We start from the raw sequence: 17,375 nt of genomic DNA on the forward strand, positions 1-17,375 counted from the left end.
AAGCAGTGTATTGTTAAATGTTCAAAATCTAAATGTTTTGGTATGAAAACCCCTTGATTTTTTTTTTGAAAGAGATACACCCATTGGGTTAATGTGTCTGCTCAAACAGCAAATGTTTACATACCAATACAGTGCAGCTTAACAGCATGGCCTCAAATAATTCTTAGTTCATTCATCAAAAAGTTTGCAATTTAGACAGATGTGTTTTAAAACAAAATAATCCATGTGCAGTAATGAGTTTTCAAAAAACTGGATAATGCACTATTTTGGAAGTGACCTTGAAAACCAATTGGGTATTTCCAAACACATATCAGTACATACTTGCTCTTAATGTCATATTTCTCAAGTAGTTCTTCCATATTGGTGTGTGCAAAACGGTAGTTCTCCCTCATTGCACTCGCTGCTTTAAGGAAATCTGCCTGGGGTGTGCCATCAGAGTCCGCAAAGAAACCTGCACAACAGGCATGCACAAATTAATACAAGTTAGTTCTCAAGCATCTTGGCATATCAACATAAGTACTCACTCAATGCACATCTGACAGCCATTCTTTTCCACAACATTCCCCCTGCACCCCTCCACCAAAAATTCAATCTATTCATTGTCAAGAAAAAGCATGATTATGGTTGTAACTGACATTTTCAATAAATCTACACATGAAAACCCAGAGTTGAAGGTCAGAAATATTTATAAGTGGCTGTATAGCAAGCAAATGCAAGTTGTTTTTTTTTAAAAAACCCATCTGTTTCTATCCCTGTAGATTAGAACACTGCTGAAAGATAATGATGGCAAAGCTATTTAAAATTAAGTTACAGTTAAAGTACACAAATATTTTACTAGTATTGTTAATTCAGTTGTATGCTTTTAGTATTGAGTACAGAGTGTGGAGAAAGCTCAATATTTTTTGTACTTGCATACTTGCAGAAAAGAAAAATCAAAAGAACTAACCATACCCCAGAACAATTAATTAAATAATGAATTGACTGCATGGGCACCTCATGCAACAAGTACAGCAAGACATGTTTGGACTGAATGCATAACGTGGCTCAGGTTTGGTTACTAATGAGATGCGTCAGCTGCAACACAACCCAAAAAAACTGAACTCGATCACCAGGTTCCACCATCTCTATTAAATATGCAAATAAATCTTTATGCAAACTATTGCATAAACTATACCTGACATTCCAGTTGAGCACGCCCATAATTTCCTGCAATGAGATAAAGGCTACGTCTGGCTAATTTCAGTTCATGAAATATTAAGCAGAGGAAATTCCCCATACTCTTCCTGTGGCCCACCTTCCTAGGACGCACTGCATAAGTGGTGACTTGGTAATTCTCAAACTTAATGGCTCTGTACTCTTGTCTGATGCAGCTGTACAATGCAGAGATTTCAATATTTCTCATTCTTTTCCTCCCACGCATATACAACTCAAACATACCAGCACAAAGCATACCCAAAAATGAGGTGCCAACCTGGTAAAGCTACAACACAGAACTACTTGCACGCCAAACAGTGAAAGCAGCATGTGAAAGACAGAGCTGAGTGATCCCACAACCAACAGATCAGTTCTAAGCTCTGTAGTCCTGCCACGTCCAGTCATGAATGGTGGTGGACAATTAAACAGCTCAAAGGAGGAGGAGGTGGCTCCACAAATATCCCTATCCTCAGTGCTGGGGGAGCCCAGCACATCAGTGCAAAAGATAAGATTGAAGCATTTGCTACAATCTTCAGCCAGAAGTGCCAAGTGGATGATTTACCTTGGCATCCTCCGGAGGCCCCCAGCATCACAGATGTCAGTCTTCAACCAATTTGGTTCACTCCACGTGATATCAAGAAACAGCTGAAAACACTGGATACTGCAAAAGCAATATGGGGCCCTGACAATATTCCAGCAATAGTACTGAAGACTCGAGCTCCAGAACTAGTCATGCCCCTAGCCAAGCTGTTCCAGTACAGCTACAACACTGGCATCTACCCAGCAATGTGGAAAATTGCCCAGGTACATCTGTCCACAAAAGCAGAACAAATCCAACCGGGCCAATTACCACTTCATTCATCTACCCTCGATATCAGCAAGTGATTGAAGGTGTTGTCGACAGAACTATCAAGTGGCACCTACTCTGCAACCTGCTCGTGACACTCAGTTTGGGTTCCACTCAGCTCCTAACCTCAATACATCCTTGGTCCAAATATAAACAAGAGCTAAATTCAAGATCAGAAGGGGGAGTGACTGCCGTTGACATCAAGGCAGCATTTGACCAAGTGTGGCATCGAGCAACCATAGCAAATGTCAATAGGAATCAGAGGAAAAAGTCTCCAGCTTTCACAAAGGAAGATGAGAGTGGTTGTTGGGCATCACTGCAGGAGTTCCTCAGGGTAGTGTCCCAGACCCAACCATCTTGAGCTCCTTCAGTAACCTTCCCTCCATCATAAGGTCAGAAGTGGGGATGTTCGCTGATGATTGCACAATGTTCAGCACCATTTGTGACTTCTGAGACACTAAAGCAGTCCATGTCCATATGCAGTAAGACCTGGACAACATTCCGGCTTGGGCTGGTAAGTGGCAAGTAACATCTACATCACATAAGTACCAAGCAATGATCATCTTCAACAAGAGAGAATCTAACCATCGCCCCTTTACATTCAATGGCATTACCATCAATGAATCCCCCACCATCGACATTCATGGGGTTACCATTGACCAGAAACTGAACTGGACCAACCATATAAATACTGTGGTTACAAGAGCAGGTCAGAGGCTGGGAATTCTGCCGAGAGTAACTCACTTCCTAACTTCCCAAAGCCTGCCCACCATCTACAGGTCTCAAGTCATGAGTGTGATGGAATACTCTGCATTTGCCTGGATGAGTGCAGTTCCAATAACACTCGAAGCTCAACATTGTCCAGGACAAAGCAGCCCACTTGACTGCACCCCATTCACCAACTTAAACACTCTTCACCACTGACAGTGCGTACCATATACAAGATGCACTACAGCAACTCATCAAGGCTCTTTCAACAGCCCCTTCCAAACCCACAACCTCTACCAACTAAAAGGACAAGTGCAGCAAATGGATGGGAACATCACCACCTGCAAGCTCCCCTCCAAGCCACACACTATCCTGACTTGGAACTATGTCACTGTCTATTCACCGTCGCTGGGTCAAAATCCTGGAACTCCTTTCCTACAAGGACTTACTTACACCACATGGAGTGCAGCAGTTCAAGAAGGCAGCTCACCAGCACCTTCTTGAGGGCAATCAGGGATGGGCAATAGATGCTGGCATAGCATGAAAGAATTTTTTTAAAAATCAGACATCTAGTTTGCTCAGATACCTTAAACTTCCAACAATTTATTTAATAGAAAATGCTGGAAAAACTCAGGTCTAACAGCATCTGCGGAGAGAAAAACAGTTAACATTTCAAGTCCGTCTGACTCTTCTTCAGAGCTAAGAGAAGTAAAAATGTGACAAAATTTATACTGTTTAAGAGGGGGGGTGGAGGTGCAGGTGAAGCTGGAAAGAAGGCCAGCGTTAGGTGGAGGCAAAGGAGAAACTGACAAAGATATCATGAACAAAAGGACAAAGGGGATGTTAATGGTACAGGCTAAAGGAGATGCTGATAGTGGTATTAAGATTCAACAACTTCAGGCCATGAACACTCCTTCATCCTCACCCTTTTTTTCAATATTCATTTTTATTTTTTATCCACATTTTCATTTATTTTCATTTTTTATCCCCACTTTTTAATCCTATTTTTGATCTTTTTCCCACCACTGTTCCCTCCCCCCACATGGGCCATCTGTCACTTGTTCATGTTCTTCCCAGAGTGCTTACCCTTGTCCTGCTATTAACACATTCTGCTTTCTCACCTTAATGCCACCATCAGCACCTCCTTTAGCTCTTAACACTACCATTAACTTGTCCTTTTGTTCATGACATCTTTGTCAATGTCTCCTTTGTCCCCACCTATCACTGGCCTTCTATCCAGCTTCACCTGTTCCACCCCCCTTAAACAGTATAAATTTCACATTTTTATTTCTCTTTAGCTCTGAAGAAAGATCATACAGACTCAAAACGTTAATTCTTTCTCTCTACAGATGCTGTTAGACCTGAGTTTTTCCAGCATTTTCTGTTTTTGTTTCAATTTCCTGCATCTGCAGCATTTTGCTTTTCATTTATTTAACAGGTTAACCTGTAATCCATTAAATTCTACTCAGTGAAAAGTTGCTGTAGCAATGAAACCAAATTTCTCCATCAGCAAATTGGGCATGGCTCATTTTAACAAAAAACTTGTGTTCCATTAGAGCTTTACTGACAGGTACTCACCAACAACTGAAGCATCAGCATCATTAATGAAGCTCTCCAAATCTTCAGCAGTTTTCATTTCAATGGAGCTTGGTCCTGCCTGTTTCTTCAACTGGCTGACAATTCCATCTTTGCAGATATAACAGACGGATGAGTTACTGCATAACTAACGATATCCTTATAATCAAGCTAGTGTTCTCGATTGGCCCTGAGTGGTGCCAAGCTAAAACAATAGTCATGTTGCAGCATCTGGGTGAGTCACAAGACATGATACACAAAGCCCAAACTATTTCTTATTCAGATAATTGGCAAGTTTTTTTTTTTTGACGGGTCATGAGAGGCCAAATTCAGAGGAAAGCAGAGTTCTGGGGGTGGTGGCAATTGTTGCAAGGCTGAAAGATGGGGATAGCCAAGGCCACAAAAGAAATTTGAAATACAAGCTTGAGAATTTTAAAGTGATGGCATTGGGAGATCTGAAGCCAATGTATAGGTCAGCAAGGAATGGGAAGAATGAGTGCAGGATCATGGGCAAGTTGAAGTACTGGAACGGACACCTGGAGATTACAAAGGCACAAGGGGTGTAAGCAGCAGATAAACTGAGGCAAGGGTTTTTTTTAAGTCTTGGGATGAGTGTGTCGCTGCGGCCAATGTTAATTGCCCATTCCCAACTGGCCTTGAAGTGGGATAGCTGAAATGATATTATTAAGATAGATATTAAAATGTGCATTACTAGCTTCAGAGTAGACAAATGGAGTTTTTAAAATTCTTTTCATGCAATGTGGGCATCGCTGGCAAGGCCAGCATTTGTTGTCCATCCCTAATTGCCCTTAACTGAGTGGCTTGCTAGGCCATTTCAGAGGGCAGTTGTGAGTCAACCACATTGCTTTGGGTCTGGAGTCACGTGTAAGCCGGGTCAGATAAGGACGGCAGATGTCCTCCCCTGATGGACATTAGTGAACCAAATAGGTTTTTACAACAAACCAGCAGTTTCATGATTACTAATAAGACTAGTATTTAATTCCAGATTTTAATCAATTGAATTTAAATTCCCAAAGCCACCATGATGGGATTTGAATTCATGGCTTTGGAGCATTAGTCCAGGCCTCATTACAACTATGCTATCATCATCTGGGCAGGGAGCTGACAGGCAACATTACCAAGATGGAAGCATGCAGTCTTCTGATGATGATGGATATGCCAGAAGTGCCGCTTAGGGTCAAATAAGAGACCAAGGTTTCAAACAGTTTGGCTACATTGGAGATGGTGTCTAGGACAGGAAATAGAATCAGGTGGCAAGGATATTGAGTTTGTAGTAGGGCTGAGGATGACGGCTTCGGTCATCCAAAATGTTTAACTCTGGCTCATCCAAGATTGAATGCCAGATAAGTGGAGTGCCAAAAAGGCAGTTGAGGGATTGCAAATTGGCAGTGAAAGCATAGAACTGGATAGTCAAAAAACACAAATGGAAATTGATCCCATGTTTTTGGATGATGACACTAAGGAGCAGCATGTAGGTGAGGACCAGGAGGGAGCTATGGATAGATGGACTTTTGAAGGACACCACAGATAACAATGTTGGGGCAGGAAGATTATGTTCAGGCCACTATTTGACAGACAAGAGCAGAACCAAGAGAAGGTAGTTTCACTGAGCTGAATAACCAAGGGGAGGCATTCGAGGAGTATAGTGTGGCATTAAAAGCTGCAGAAGATAAAGAAAACAGGTTTGTGCCATGAAAACATTATTTTCATATTATTGTAATTTATTGTAAAGGTGGGTTAATTGTGGGGTTTGGATTAGTTTGTGTGTGGATTTTCATTGAAATACAGACAGCTGGTCTGATTGCTTTGATGCATCAGAAGGGAAACTAGGTTTGAAATGCTAAATACGTAAACATGGGCGAAGTTTTAGAAAGGGAGATGTGAAGAACATTTGCATTTTTAGATAATCCAGAGTAACGAATTTCAAAGAGATGGTAAGGTGTTACACCCAGAGGCTAAGCCAAACAAACAATGTGTTTATTTTTCCCAAAGATTATTGATTATGAGTGCTATGAAAGGTTTATATTATGGAAAAAGTAAAGTTGCAAAGACATATTGGGACAATGGGATTTACATTAAAATGGGAGAAACCAGTAAAAAGGAGATGAGCTTATGTGCAAGGTGGCAGCATTCTAAGATCTAACAAGTGTGAAAAGCCTCCAGCCTCTATGTACCAAGCTGCTGCCTATGGGAACCGAAGCAAAGAGGATTCATTTTAAATATCAATGTTCAGGGTATTGTGCTTTGCCTGGGTCTATTGAAATCTGCTGTTTTACTTTTGCCTTAATGCAGGTGAAACTGGGAGCTAGATTAATTAGGGGAGCTAGGAGTTATCATAGTAGTAATCTGTAATGTATGTGCTTAAAATCATTGCTTTTATAAAAGAGTGTTTAGTTTCGTAAAAAACTCCAAAGACTCAGCGGTCTTATTACTACTGAATTCAAGGCACGCATCCAGAAACAAAAATACAAATCGCTGGAACGGTTGTGGCAGCTGTTTCAAGTTTCCCTCTGAGATTTGAGCTGCTCAGCATTTACCATCCACTGTGTACAATGTTCTAAGAAACTGTCCCAAATGCACACTTATATCATCATCCAGGCTACCTTTGCCAATTTGACTCATCCAATCTATATGAAGATTAAAATAACATGTGGGAATGGGGTTAAGTGAACAGGAAGTGAGATTCATGGAAAAAACAGGAGTTGAGAGAAATTAGAGAGAGAAAGAGGTGAGCTTAAGACTATAAGTTTAAACGATGGGTACGACTGACCCAATCTTTAAAGAGCAACTTGATAAGCAAATCAGGGTTGTTATCAAGAACGCTCAGACACTGAGGTTTTAAATCCATCAGGGTATATATAGTGACCTGAACCACTTACTACGTGGGCATTAGTTGCCCACAAGCATTGTAAAATTATAGCCACTAAGAGGAAATAATTCCCACCTGCTGTTCTAGGACCATCATAAGAACCAGACTCTTCACCATCACGGAATATCTTCAAAGTTGGGTAACCACTGACTCCATACTTGGTGCATGTGTTTGTATTTGCAGTGCAGTCAACCTGGTTGAAGAGTTAACACAAAGTATCAGACCAGAATGGCAGCTGAACTTCAGCTACTTAGAAAATACAAACTCTACTGAGCTTAATTAGTGTCTCAGCTGTTCCAAAAGAAAAAAACACGTTTTGTTTTCCTACTCTACTTCAAAGATTTGCAGTAGGATATCTGCAATTTTTATTCATGTCCACAATTTTAACAGATTCTGGGCACTGCTATTTTTAGCTCCAGATCAACAGTCATAGTTTTACAGGCATTAATGTGAGAGAAATGATCCAAGTTAATAATTTAGGACAAGAACCAGCAGATGTGATATACAAGTGATTTGTCCAAGTTCTTAATTACACTACTGCTAAATTGTGTTTTTCTCTTGTCTCATCACTTCTCTATAAACTGAATAAGTAACCTATAAGTTGTACCCACTGTACTTCCACTGTTTTACTAATCCATGATTAATCAAGGATAAAGTATTACGATGAGTTTAAAACCATAAAACTTCAGTAAGCCCTTGCAAGACTGACATTAGAGTGCACACAACTGAGGAACAAATGAAAGTTTGGCATTCAAAATATCCCTCCATACAGCTGCGTACTCAGTTTCCCTGATGTGATCCTGTTCATAAGGAACGATTACCATCTCTTCCAGATTTTAAAAGAGCCTTACACTTCCCCAACCTTATGCCAAAATGCAGTCCATCTCTGCCAAACTATATTGGCCTCTTAACAGATTGAGAATTGCGAGTTGCCACTTAGTAGTTTGAAATGAACTTCTACTGTTGTGTGCCAGAAATTACTCCCAGTCTGCATTCATTCATTATTTTCCACTTTAGCCATATACCACCTCTAAGTAACTCCACCCTTTAAAATCTCAGCATATTACAGCATTGCATAACCAACAATTACAACTTAACTAGTTCTTATACAATGCAAAGAACTAGTTACACAAGCAGAAAAATATACTTCAGGTGAACCATTTGCTCTGACAAGGGAACGTGCACATTATTACTATTTTAATTTGGTTATCACTACCTGTAAATAGTATGTAGTGAAGGGAATAAGTGGTGATAAAGTACTTGTAGATTCACATTTTTGAAAAAGGGGTCCAGTTTGTTAAATGTGATTTAAAACTGGCAACTAGCAACTCACCTTCGCCAGAGGAACTTTTCCCTTCAACCTAGTGGCAGCAGCTTCATACTCTGGGGCCAACCGCTTGCAGTGGCCACACCTGCAGAAAGTGGACATAAATGATTAGAAAACACAATATAGCCCAAGCAGATCTTGCAGGTATTACACTCAGCTACATTGGACTCTTTCATTCGCTGGCTAGGCCAGCGTTTATTGCCCATCCCTAATTGCCCTCGAGAAGGTGGTGGTGAGCCGTCTTCTTTAACCGCTGTCATCCATGTGGTGTAGGTACACCCACAGTGCTGCTCGGAAGGGATTTCTAAGATTGAGCCAGCGATTGTTACCAGGAATGAGGGATTAGTTATGAAAGAGTTAAGAAATTAGTTTCTTTCTTTAAAAACTGAGGTTGACTAATCTGATACAAGCTCTCCACAATTAAAAGGGTTATGATAAAGTAAATAGCAACAGGTTGTTTTACTGACCTGTGGAAACAATAAGAGGCTACAAATTTAAGATAATTACAAAAAGAATTAAGGTGAGCTAGAAAAGGCCCTTTAATACAGGAAGTGGTTAGAATTTGAAATTTTATGCTACTAGCTTGTTAATGTTCTTCAGACTACTTATCTAATGAACATGTTTGATACCTCCTGAAGTGGCTAAAGAAAGCTATTGTAGGAAAAAAAAGTCCTTTGTCAAATAATTTCAAAAGTATTTTTCCTCGGTGTAAAATTGTTAAGAGGCAATTTGCTTTTCGCCTCCTTTTGGTGAAACCACCTGAAATGTGGTGCTGAAAAACACCTACAACAGTTACAAATCCAGTATGGCAGGTAGCAAATAATGTAAACGGATCAAATGCAGAACTAGAGAATAAGACAGTAACACAAGCCCCATGAATTATATAGCCTGATAGTGTGCTACATTTTTGTGCTATCGTAAATTTCACAAAGTGGAATTTATAATTCTATATCAATTTGTATTTAAAAGATCAGGGAAAGGCTGCAACTCTTTGTTGTGCTCCATTTACATTTTTCAAATATCTAAGTGCGTTACACTTAGATGGCTGGAAGCATAGAGATATCGATGAGAAATTTAGTGCATCAAACTAATCTTGAAATATTTTGAACTTAAGCATTGATATAAACACTGTTAAGTTTACATTAAGAAATTTCAAGGCAACTTAAATTGGCTAGTTACACCTCATCCCAGTATTGGAATATAACCCCATGGTTGTTTATTTATACTTAACTTAAAACATTTTAGTAGAATTATTTCTCAGAACAGCTACAGGTGAGCTTAAACTATGCACATGCTAAAACTGCCCTAAAAGATGCACCCGAACAGAACTGTTAGCTTTTTTGAGACCAAAGTTATGCTATCAAGGTCAACTTACTTTCACTACTACATTAATCTCCAAGAAAAGCCAAGTACTTTTACTAGGTTGAAGCTATTTTGTAAAGGAGACAAAGATGAAGCATTTACATTTTAATAATGTTCACATTTGATTTCAACTCAAGTTTTTAAATACAATTTTAAAGACGTCTCATCAGACATGCTTATGAGAAATGATTAATAAAATGATTTGCAATGTTACCACAGTGCGTTCGCTGTTTGTCAGCTTCCAATGACTTAAATCAACTATCATTTGAGACATGTGCTCCATTTCTTTGGGCTTCTCGACACTGGTCTCTAGTAGAAAAGGAGCCAACAAACCTGATCTCAGACACCAATGCTGCATTGAACCTATATGCAGGAACAGTTCAAGTCACTGTCACTTGTAGTGATCTGATTAATGAGAATGTGGTGGCTCATATCTCCATTATTCTTCTTGGTGACTGCCACATACAAGCTTACACTCTGAAGTAACTCTATCCTTTGTCCCAGGCCACCTGAGGTGACAACTAAAGTAAATATTACCATTTTGTGCTTTGTCCTTCAGACTCTTACAATATCCTTATGGATAATTCAGAACTTTTCCATTGGCTCTCCTTCCCTCAAGCATAATAAAACATACTAAAGGCACTTCACAGGAGCATTATTGTAAAAAAAAATATTTCCCTTGTGTGGCCCAGAGCCATGTTAAGTCAGATAACCAAAAGCTTGGGCAAAGAGATTGGTATTAAGGAGTGTCTTAAAAGAGGAAAGCAAAAGTAGAGAGGCGGAGAGGTGTAAGGAGAGAATCCAGAGCTTAGGGCCTAGGCAACTGAAGCACAGCCGCCAATGGTGAAACAATAAAAAAAAAATCAGGGACGCTCAGAGGCCAGAATAAGCCGAGTGCAGATATCTCAAGATGGTTGTGAGGTTGGAGGACATGAGAGAGGAGTGAGGGCAAAGAGGCATTTGAAATTAAGGATAAGAATCTAAAAAAAAATATCAAGACACTGGCTTCCAGTAAAACAATGCAAGTCAGCAAGCACAGGAGTAATAGGGGAATGGGACCTGGTGCGAGTCAGGAGGATGGCAGAGTTTTGGATGACCTCAAATTTACAGAGGGTTGTATATTCGAGACCAGAAAGGAGGGCACATGAATAGTTAAGACTAGAGTAACAAGGGCATAAGGCTCTGAGCAGATGAACCGAGACAGGAATGACATTAGAGGTGGAAATAGGTGGCCTCGGTGATGGCATGAGTATATAGTCTGAAGTTCATCTCAGGATCAAATATGACATTAAGATTGCAAACAAACTGGTTTAATCTCAGACTGTTGCCTGGGACAGGATTGTAATCAGTAGCTGGGGAACAAAGCGTGAAGCAAAAACAGCAGCTTCATCATTCCCAATATTTAATTGGAAGAAATTTCTGCTCATTCAGTGCTGGATAAGCAGTCTAATAATTTGGTAACAGTGGAGAAGTCAAAAAGGTGGTAGTGGGGTCAAGCTGTGTTGCTGAAGAATAAGAGGAGGCCAAGTTATGGACCCTTGGGGGACACCAGGGGGAACTGCAAGAGCAGGAAGCAACTGATACTCTGGCTACAATAACAATTAAACCAGGAGACCAGTCCCTCCCTCCCAGCAGGACGATAGTGGAGAAGATTTGGCCGAGGGTGATGTGATCAACCATGTCAAAGGGTGTAGGCAGGTCAAGAAGGATGAGGAGGAAATGTTTACCTTTCTCATAGTCACATAGTATATAATTTGTGATTTAGATAAGAGCTTTTGGTACTGTGGAAGGGGCAGGATCCTGATTTGAGGAATTCAAACATGGAGTTCAGGAAAGATGGGCAGATTTGGGAGGCAACATGTTCAAGAACTGGAGGGAAGGGAGTTTGGAGATGCATGGCAGTTTGCAAGGACAGTGGGGTCAGGGTTTTTTTTGAGAAGCAAGTTGACAGCAGATTTAAAAGGAGAGAGGGACACAACACTTGGAGAGAGTGAACCATTAACACCAGCCAACATGGAGACCAGAAGGGAGAAATTGGGTGGGCAGCAGTTTAGTGGGAATAGGGCTGAGGGAACAGGAAGTTGGTTACATGGACAAGATAAACTGAAGGAGATATTAGGGGAGGTTGGAGAGAAACGAGACAAAGATGCTAGTTCAGAGCTAGGGTGGGGGAAGCTTTAAAGTGGGCTAGTGGAAAGCAGGGATGCAACACAGGCAGCTGACTAGGTAGTCTCCATCTTCCTCTGGTACTGCTATACCTTGGCTTAGGGGAAATTGGGAAGAGGTTTCTAAACTTTTATATTCTAGTTATCTTTAGCTGAACTCAAGCTGTCAGCATCCTGCACTGTGGCAGCAGCATTAATCATCCCACATGATGTCAAAGCTTGTAATCCATCCAACTCTGATTGCATGAGACAGGAATTCACCACTCATTTTGCACTGAATCAGAGCTGCATAAACGGTCTGCTCGAATCCACAACCCCTTTTTGGGGTCAGTATTTGTGTTTCACTGGTGGCCAGCTTAGGAAAGAGCATTGAAACAACAGGGTATTTGCAACTTGGTCTAGCACAACTTATCCTGGTGCTACCCTCCACTTGAGTCAGTTGAGAATGGGCTGCTAGATTTGAGACCTCACTGCTGCTCACTTTCCATCTCCATTCCCAACTAATTTACATTTTTATATAGTTTCACTTGGCTGTTTTAAATGTATTGTATGTTTTATGCCAGCTAATGAGTCACTGTCATAGGACTTTGAACAAAATAGTGCCTAGATTTCATAGGTGTTGGTTTAAAGGCTCTTGCCAGAAAGTTGGCTGTACTCTGTCCCTCCAGAAAGTGATGACCAGGGAAAAAGTTAATTGCCAATTCCACAGCCCAGCAAAGTAGCAACAGCTCCATTAAAATCATATGCAATGAGAAATCTACAAAATAAATATACTCTATTGGATTAGCAGCAGAAAAATCAGAGCATTGTAAAAGAAATGCATGACTGACATAACTGAAACCACTGAAATATATCAAGTGTCATAACTGCTGCCAAGGTAAATAGGTACAGCTATCCACTTCGTCCACATAGGTAGCATGAGAGAAAAATAAATCATATCAATGATCGGATTAATCCATTTGTAGGACATACAGTAATAGTATCCCTTGGCATTGCATCATGTAGTCAAACATTGTTGCACCAAGTCACTGGATGAGAATAGTTTGTTCATTTGTAAATTATCTACTCATGATGCAAGATTTCAATTAGACTGTTTCACATCATTCCTCTGCAGTCTCTACATTCAATTAAAAACATGCAAAAATCCAATAATGGAATACAATTTAGTTGTATGTAGCAACTTTATTCAAAACTCAGAACGTGCAAGGAGTGAAGTTTCAGATTCACAATTATTCTGCAATTTGAGTGTTTAGAAAGTGTTTTGGTTATCTGAAAGCGTGGCATCAGCTTAGGTTAGAGTGCTACCACTGGGCTAAGTCAGAAGACTGTCTGTAAACCCCACTCCGGAACTCCCACATTTCAGCTGCATTGTCAGCTTATCTTTCAGATGATTCTTTTCCTCATGATAATCACAGAAAACAGCATTAGCAACCTAATAGATGCAAGGTTTGAATTATGAATAGCAATTATGCAAACTGAGTATGTTCACATTGGAAAAACAGAAGGTTGAGAGCTGGCATACTTGCTGTTTGTAACATTTCAAAATGGACCAGGTAACACAAACCATGACATGTGTTACCTTGTCCAGTATACTCAAACCACAGGACACAGCTGGCACTTTTGAGCAGGGACAAGATGGTTGGAAGGAAAAGAAATCTAAAACAATCTCAAGTGAGAAAATGGTAATGGAAGAGGTTACCTAGGGAGAATGTGAAAGCAGATAGTATTGATTCATTCAAATTCAAACAAGATAGATTTTTCAGCCAATATTTTGGCATATAGTACACCATAGAGATTGCAGTGTTTCAACATCACCTTAGCATTGGACAATAAATAGAAACAAACATTCGAGACAGAATTAATAGTCACATGGAAAAGTATGAGTTGATCAGGAAGAGCCAGCATGGATTTCTAAAGGGGAAATTGTGTTTAACTAACTTGGAGTTCGTTGAAGAGGAAACAGAGAGGGTTGATGAGGGTAATGCTGACGAGGTGTACATGGACTTTCAAAGGGCATTTGATACAGGGCCACACAACAGACCTGAGAAAAGTTACAGCTCACGGAATAAAAGGGACATTAGCAACATGGATACAAAATTGGCTGAGTAACAGGAAACAGAGTGCAATGGTCAATGGATATTTTTCAGGCTGGAGGAAAGTTTGTAGTGGAATTCTCCAGGGTTCAGTATTGGGACCTTTGCTTATCCTGATATATATTCATGATCTAGGTTTTGGTGTGCAGGGAACAAGTTCAAAGTCTGCAGATGATATGAAACTGGGAAGCATTGTAAACAGTGAGGACAGTGTAGAACTTCGACAGACAAGTTGGTGGAGTGGGCAGATAAGTGGCAGATGAAGTTCAATGCGGAGAAGTGTGAGGTGATGCATTTTGGAAGGAAGAACATGGAGACATTATAAAATAAGGGGTACAATTCTTAAGTGGGTGCAGGAGCAGTGGGACCTGGATGCTTGTATCTTTGAAGGTGGCAGGACAGGTGGAGAGACCAGTTAATAAAACATACAATATCCTGGGCTTTATTAATAGGAGCATAGAGTACTTGAGCAAGGAGGCTATGCTGAGCTTATATAAGACACTAGTTAGACCTCAGCTGGAGTGTTTTGTACAGTTCTGGGCACCACACTATAGTAAGGGTGTGAACTCTTTGGAGACAGTGCAGAAGAGGTTTGCAAGAATGGTTCCAGGGATGATATGAATGTAGATTGGAGGGGTTGGGGCTATTTTCCTTGGAGAGGAGAAGCCTAAGATAGAAGTGTTCAAAATCATAACGGGGCTGGATAGAGAAGATAGGGAGAAACTGTTTCCGCTCATAAAAAGGATAGAGAATGAGATTTAAAGTGATTTGCAAAAGAAGCAAGTGTGATGTGAGAAAAGCTGGTTCACACAGCAAGTGGTTCGAGTACAGAATACACTGCCTGGAATTGTGATGGAGGCAGGATCAATCCAAGCATTCAAGACGGCATTGGGTGATTATTTAAAATAGAAACAACATGCAAGGGTCAGGAGCAAAGGCAGGAGAGTGGCACCAAATCATAATCTCATTTGGAGAGCCAGTGCAGACACGATGGGCCAAATGGCCTCCTGCTGTGCCGTAACAATTCTATGATTCTGAATAAACGTCGGCCTTGTCAGCAGCACCCACATCCCATGAAAGAAAGTAAGAAAAATTAACGATAAGAAAGAAAGACTGAATTATAGCATCTATACTGGTTACCAGTTAGTAACCCATTCTAGAATTACCAGAACCCACCAGGGCTGGAGTGTACAGTTCACAGAAACAATAGAATTATTTAATTTGATAAGTTCCTTTTGTTCCCGATGCGGGTGTATATTGTTTGTGCCCCTTTACCTATTGTTAGCAATGCATATCCAGCTAACACCCCAGTAATTGCTGTGGGGTCAGGCTGATCTATTCCCAATCATTCGCTTGGCACCAGGCGTCGTCATCGTTACGGGAGAAAGGGGGCAGGGCGACAATACGCCAATCAGCGCCGGCCACAGCTTCCCCGGGAGCCAATCGGCTGGAGCCACGAGGCGCGTGCCCATCATTTCCGATTCTGGCTGCGGCAGCTGGCAGGACAGGGCACCACCGGGGCATCATGGGAGTTGTAGTCCGCAGAGCCCGCGCCACCCGCCGGCGGAAAGGGGACCTCCGGTAGAGAAAAGACTACAAGTTCCAGAGAGCCGTGCGCACCCAGCCGCAGTACTCCATCAGACGGTCGGATGATAAACCGGAGCTCGGCCAGTGGCCGGTTGGTACCCGAGGAGGGCCCCCCATCCCCATCACATATACATACCAAGGCTTCTAACTCCAGCAGCATCACACACACGGATCAATGCGCCATCAGCCTGCAGAGGAGGGTGAGCTCCCTCACTCGAGCCGATAGGGGGAGGGGGGCGGCGTCCCCGGGGCGGGGGGGAAAGAAGGTTGGGGACCTTTCGGCCGGGCTCATTTAACGCTGCGCACCGTCGGGAAAATGGGGTCGGCGGGTGGGCTCGGTCGGTCGCCAGTTGAAGTACCGGGGCGGGGGGGGTACTCACCAGGGAGCGAAGAACTCCACCAGGACCAGGTCGTGTTCCCCGACGCGATCCTCGAAATCGTCGTCCGTCAGTTCGAGCACGTCGCTGGCCAGCGCCGCGCCGACAGTGCAGGCGAGGAGCAGGAGGCGAATCATGGCGGCTGGGGCTCTGTCTGTGTGTGTGTGTGTGTATACGTGTTCCGTCAGGAGGTAGTGGGGGGGGGGGGGTTGGTTGGAGAGCTTATCCTTCACCGTGGATGCTCCGGCCGCCACTGTCCGCCTCCTCTGGGCGAGACAGCAAAGTGGAAGAGCAAAGCCGGACGGAAGGAGCCAAAGCCCCGAGTGTGGCGCCCCGCCATTGGATGGGGCCCGCGTCACATGGGCGGCCGCGCGCGCCAATCACAGGCGCCAAAGCATTGCCACTGCAGCTGGCGACCTGGACCAATCGCGACAGAGATTGGGATTCTGCGCAGTGAGGCCGGAGGGTAAAGCTGCCCTGTCATTGCAGTTTCGGCAATGCTGCAGATTGTCTTAGTACTAATCCCTGAAGTGCTGAAAAAGTGCTCAGAAAGTTTTTGTTAGAAATACTCTAGCAGTAAAAAGAGCCGTAACTTTGAGTTTATGAAACTATGTAAAACGCTCTTCAACTTGATACCATTCAATATTATTTCAGGATTTTATATAAATGCTCTTGATCTTGATAAAAGCTGCTGCATTTGATTTATTATGTAAATAGTCTTCTCATTTCTTGCAACTGACAGTGTGCAGTTTTTAAAATGAATGGCATTAATTATTCACCCTGCAGAAGAATATTCAAAAATTGAGAAGCGCACACAAAACAGGTTCAATCCCTCATCCATGACACTTTAATCAACAAAAAATTAATTGAAACTAATAAAATAAACTCATTTTATTACAAAAGCAAAATACTTACTGGAAATCTAAAGTTGGAAAGTGCTGAGCAGAAAAGGCAGCATATGTGGAGAGTGAAACTGATAAGAATCAGATTGAATTTTATTACCTTCTTTCCTGTTATGATGAATCACCAAACCTAAAGATGCAAATATTTGAATTAAAGGAGAGATTAAGGAAGTTGGCCCTTTTCTGAAGGAAAAAAAGATTTCACAAATTCCGTCAAATTTTGTAGGAAAGCATACGTTATTTTCACTATTGTAGAGCTTGCATATATATAATTACCAAAAATTTAAAAATTATGGGACTTGTAACATTGGCATTTCAGATCCTGGAACCCTATGTTATCAGATGTAG

General features: G+C 41.6%; 1 protein-coding gene across 1 annotated transcript in view; it reads right to left on the bottom strand.

Moving 5' to 3' along the window:
- Positions 1-16,335, bottom strand: part of LOC144668386 (protein disulfide-isomerase A3-like) — a 28,017-nt gene extending 11,682 nt beyond the window's left edge. Inside the window, exons 1-5 of the mRNA XM_078530368.1 lie at positions 16,129-16,335; positions 8,548-8,626; positions 7,290-7,407; positions 4,328-4,435; positions 322-451 (exon numbers count right to left, since the gene is read on the bottom strand). Of these exons, the coding sequence (XP_078386494.1) occupies positions 322-451; positions 4,328-4,435; positions 7,290-7,407; positions 8,548-8,626; positions 16,129-16,262 (569 nt within the window). The 5' untranslated portion in view covers positions 16,263-16,335. The remainder of the gene's footprint in view (positions 1-321; positions 452-4,327; positions 4,436-7,289; positions 7,408-8,547; positions 8,627-16,128) is intronic.
- Positions 16,336-17,375: the final 1,040 nt, after the last annotated feature.

The sequence above is a fragment of the Cetorhinus maximus genome, chromosome 26 (genome assembly GCF_964194155.1).
Source record: "Cetorhinus maximus chromosome 26, sCetMax3.hap1.1, whole genome shotgun sequence".
Taxonomy (NCBI): domain Eukaryota; kingdom Metazoa; phylum Chordata; class Chondrichthyes; order Lamniformes; family Cetorhinidae; genus Cetorhinus; species Cetorhinus maximus.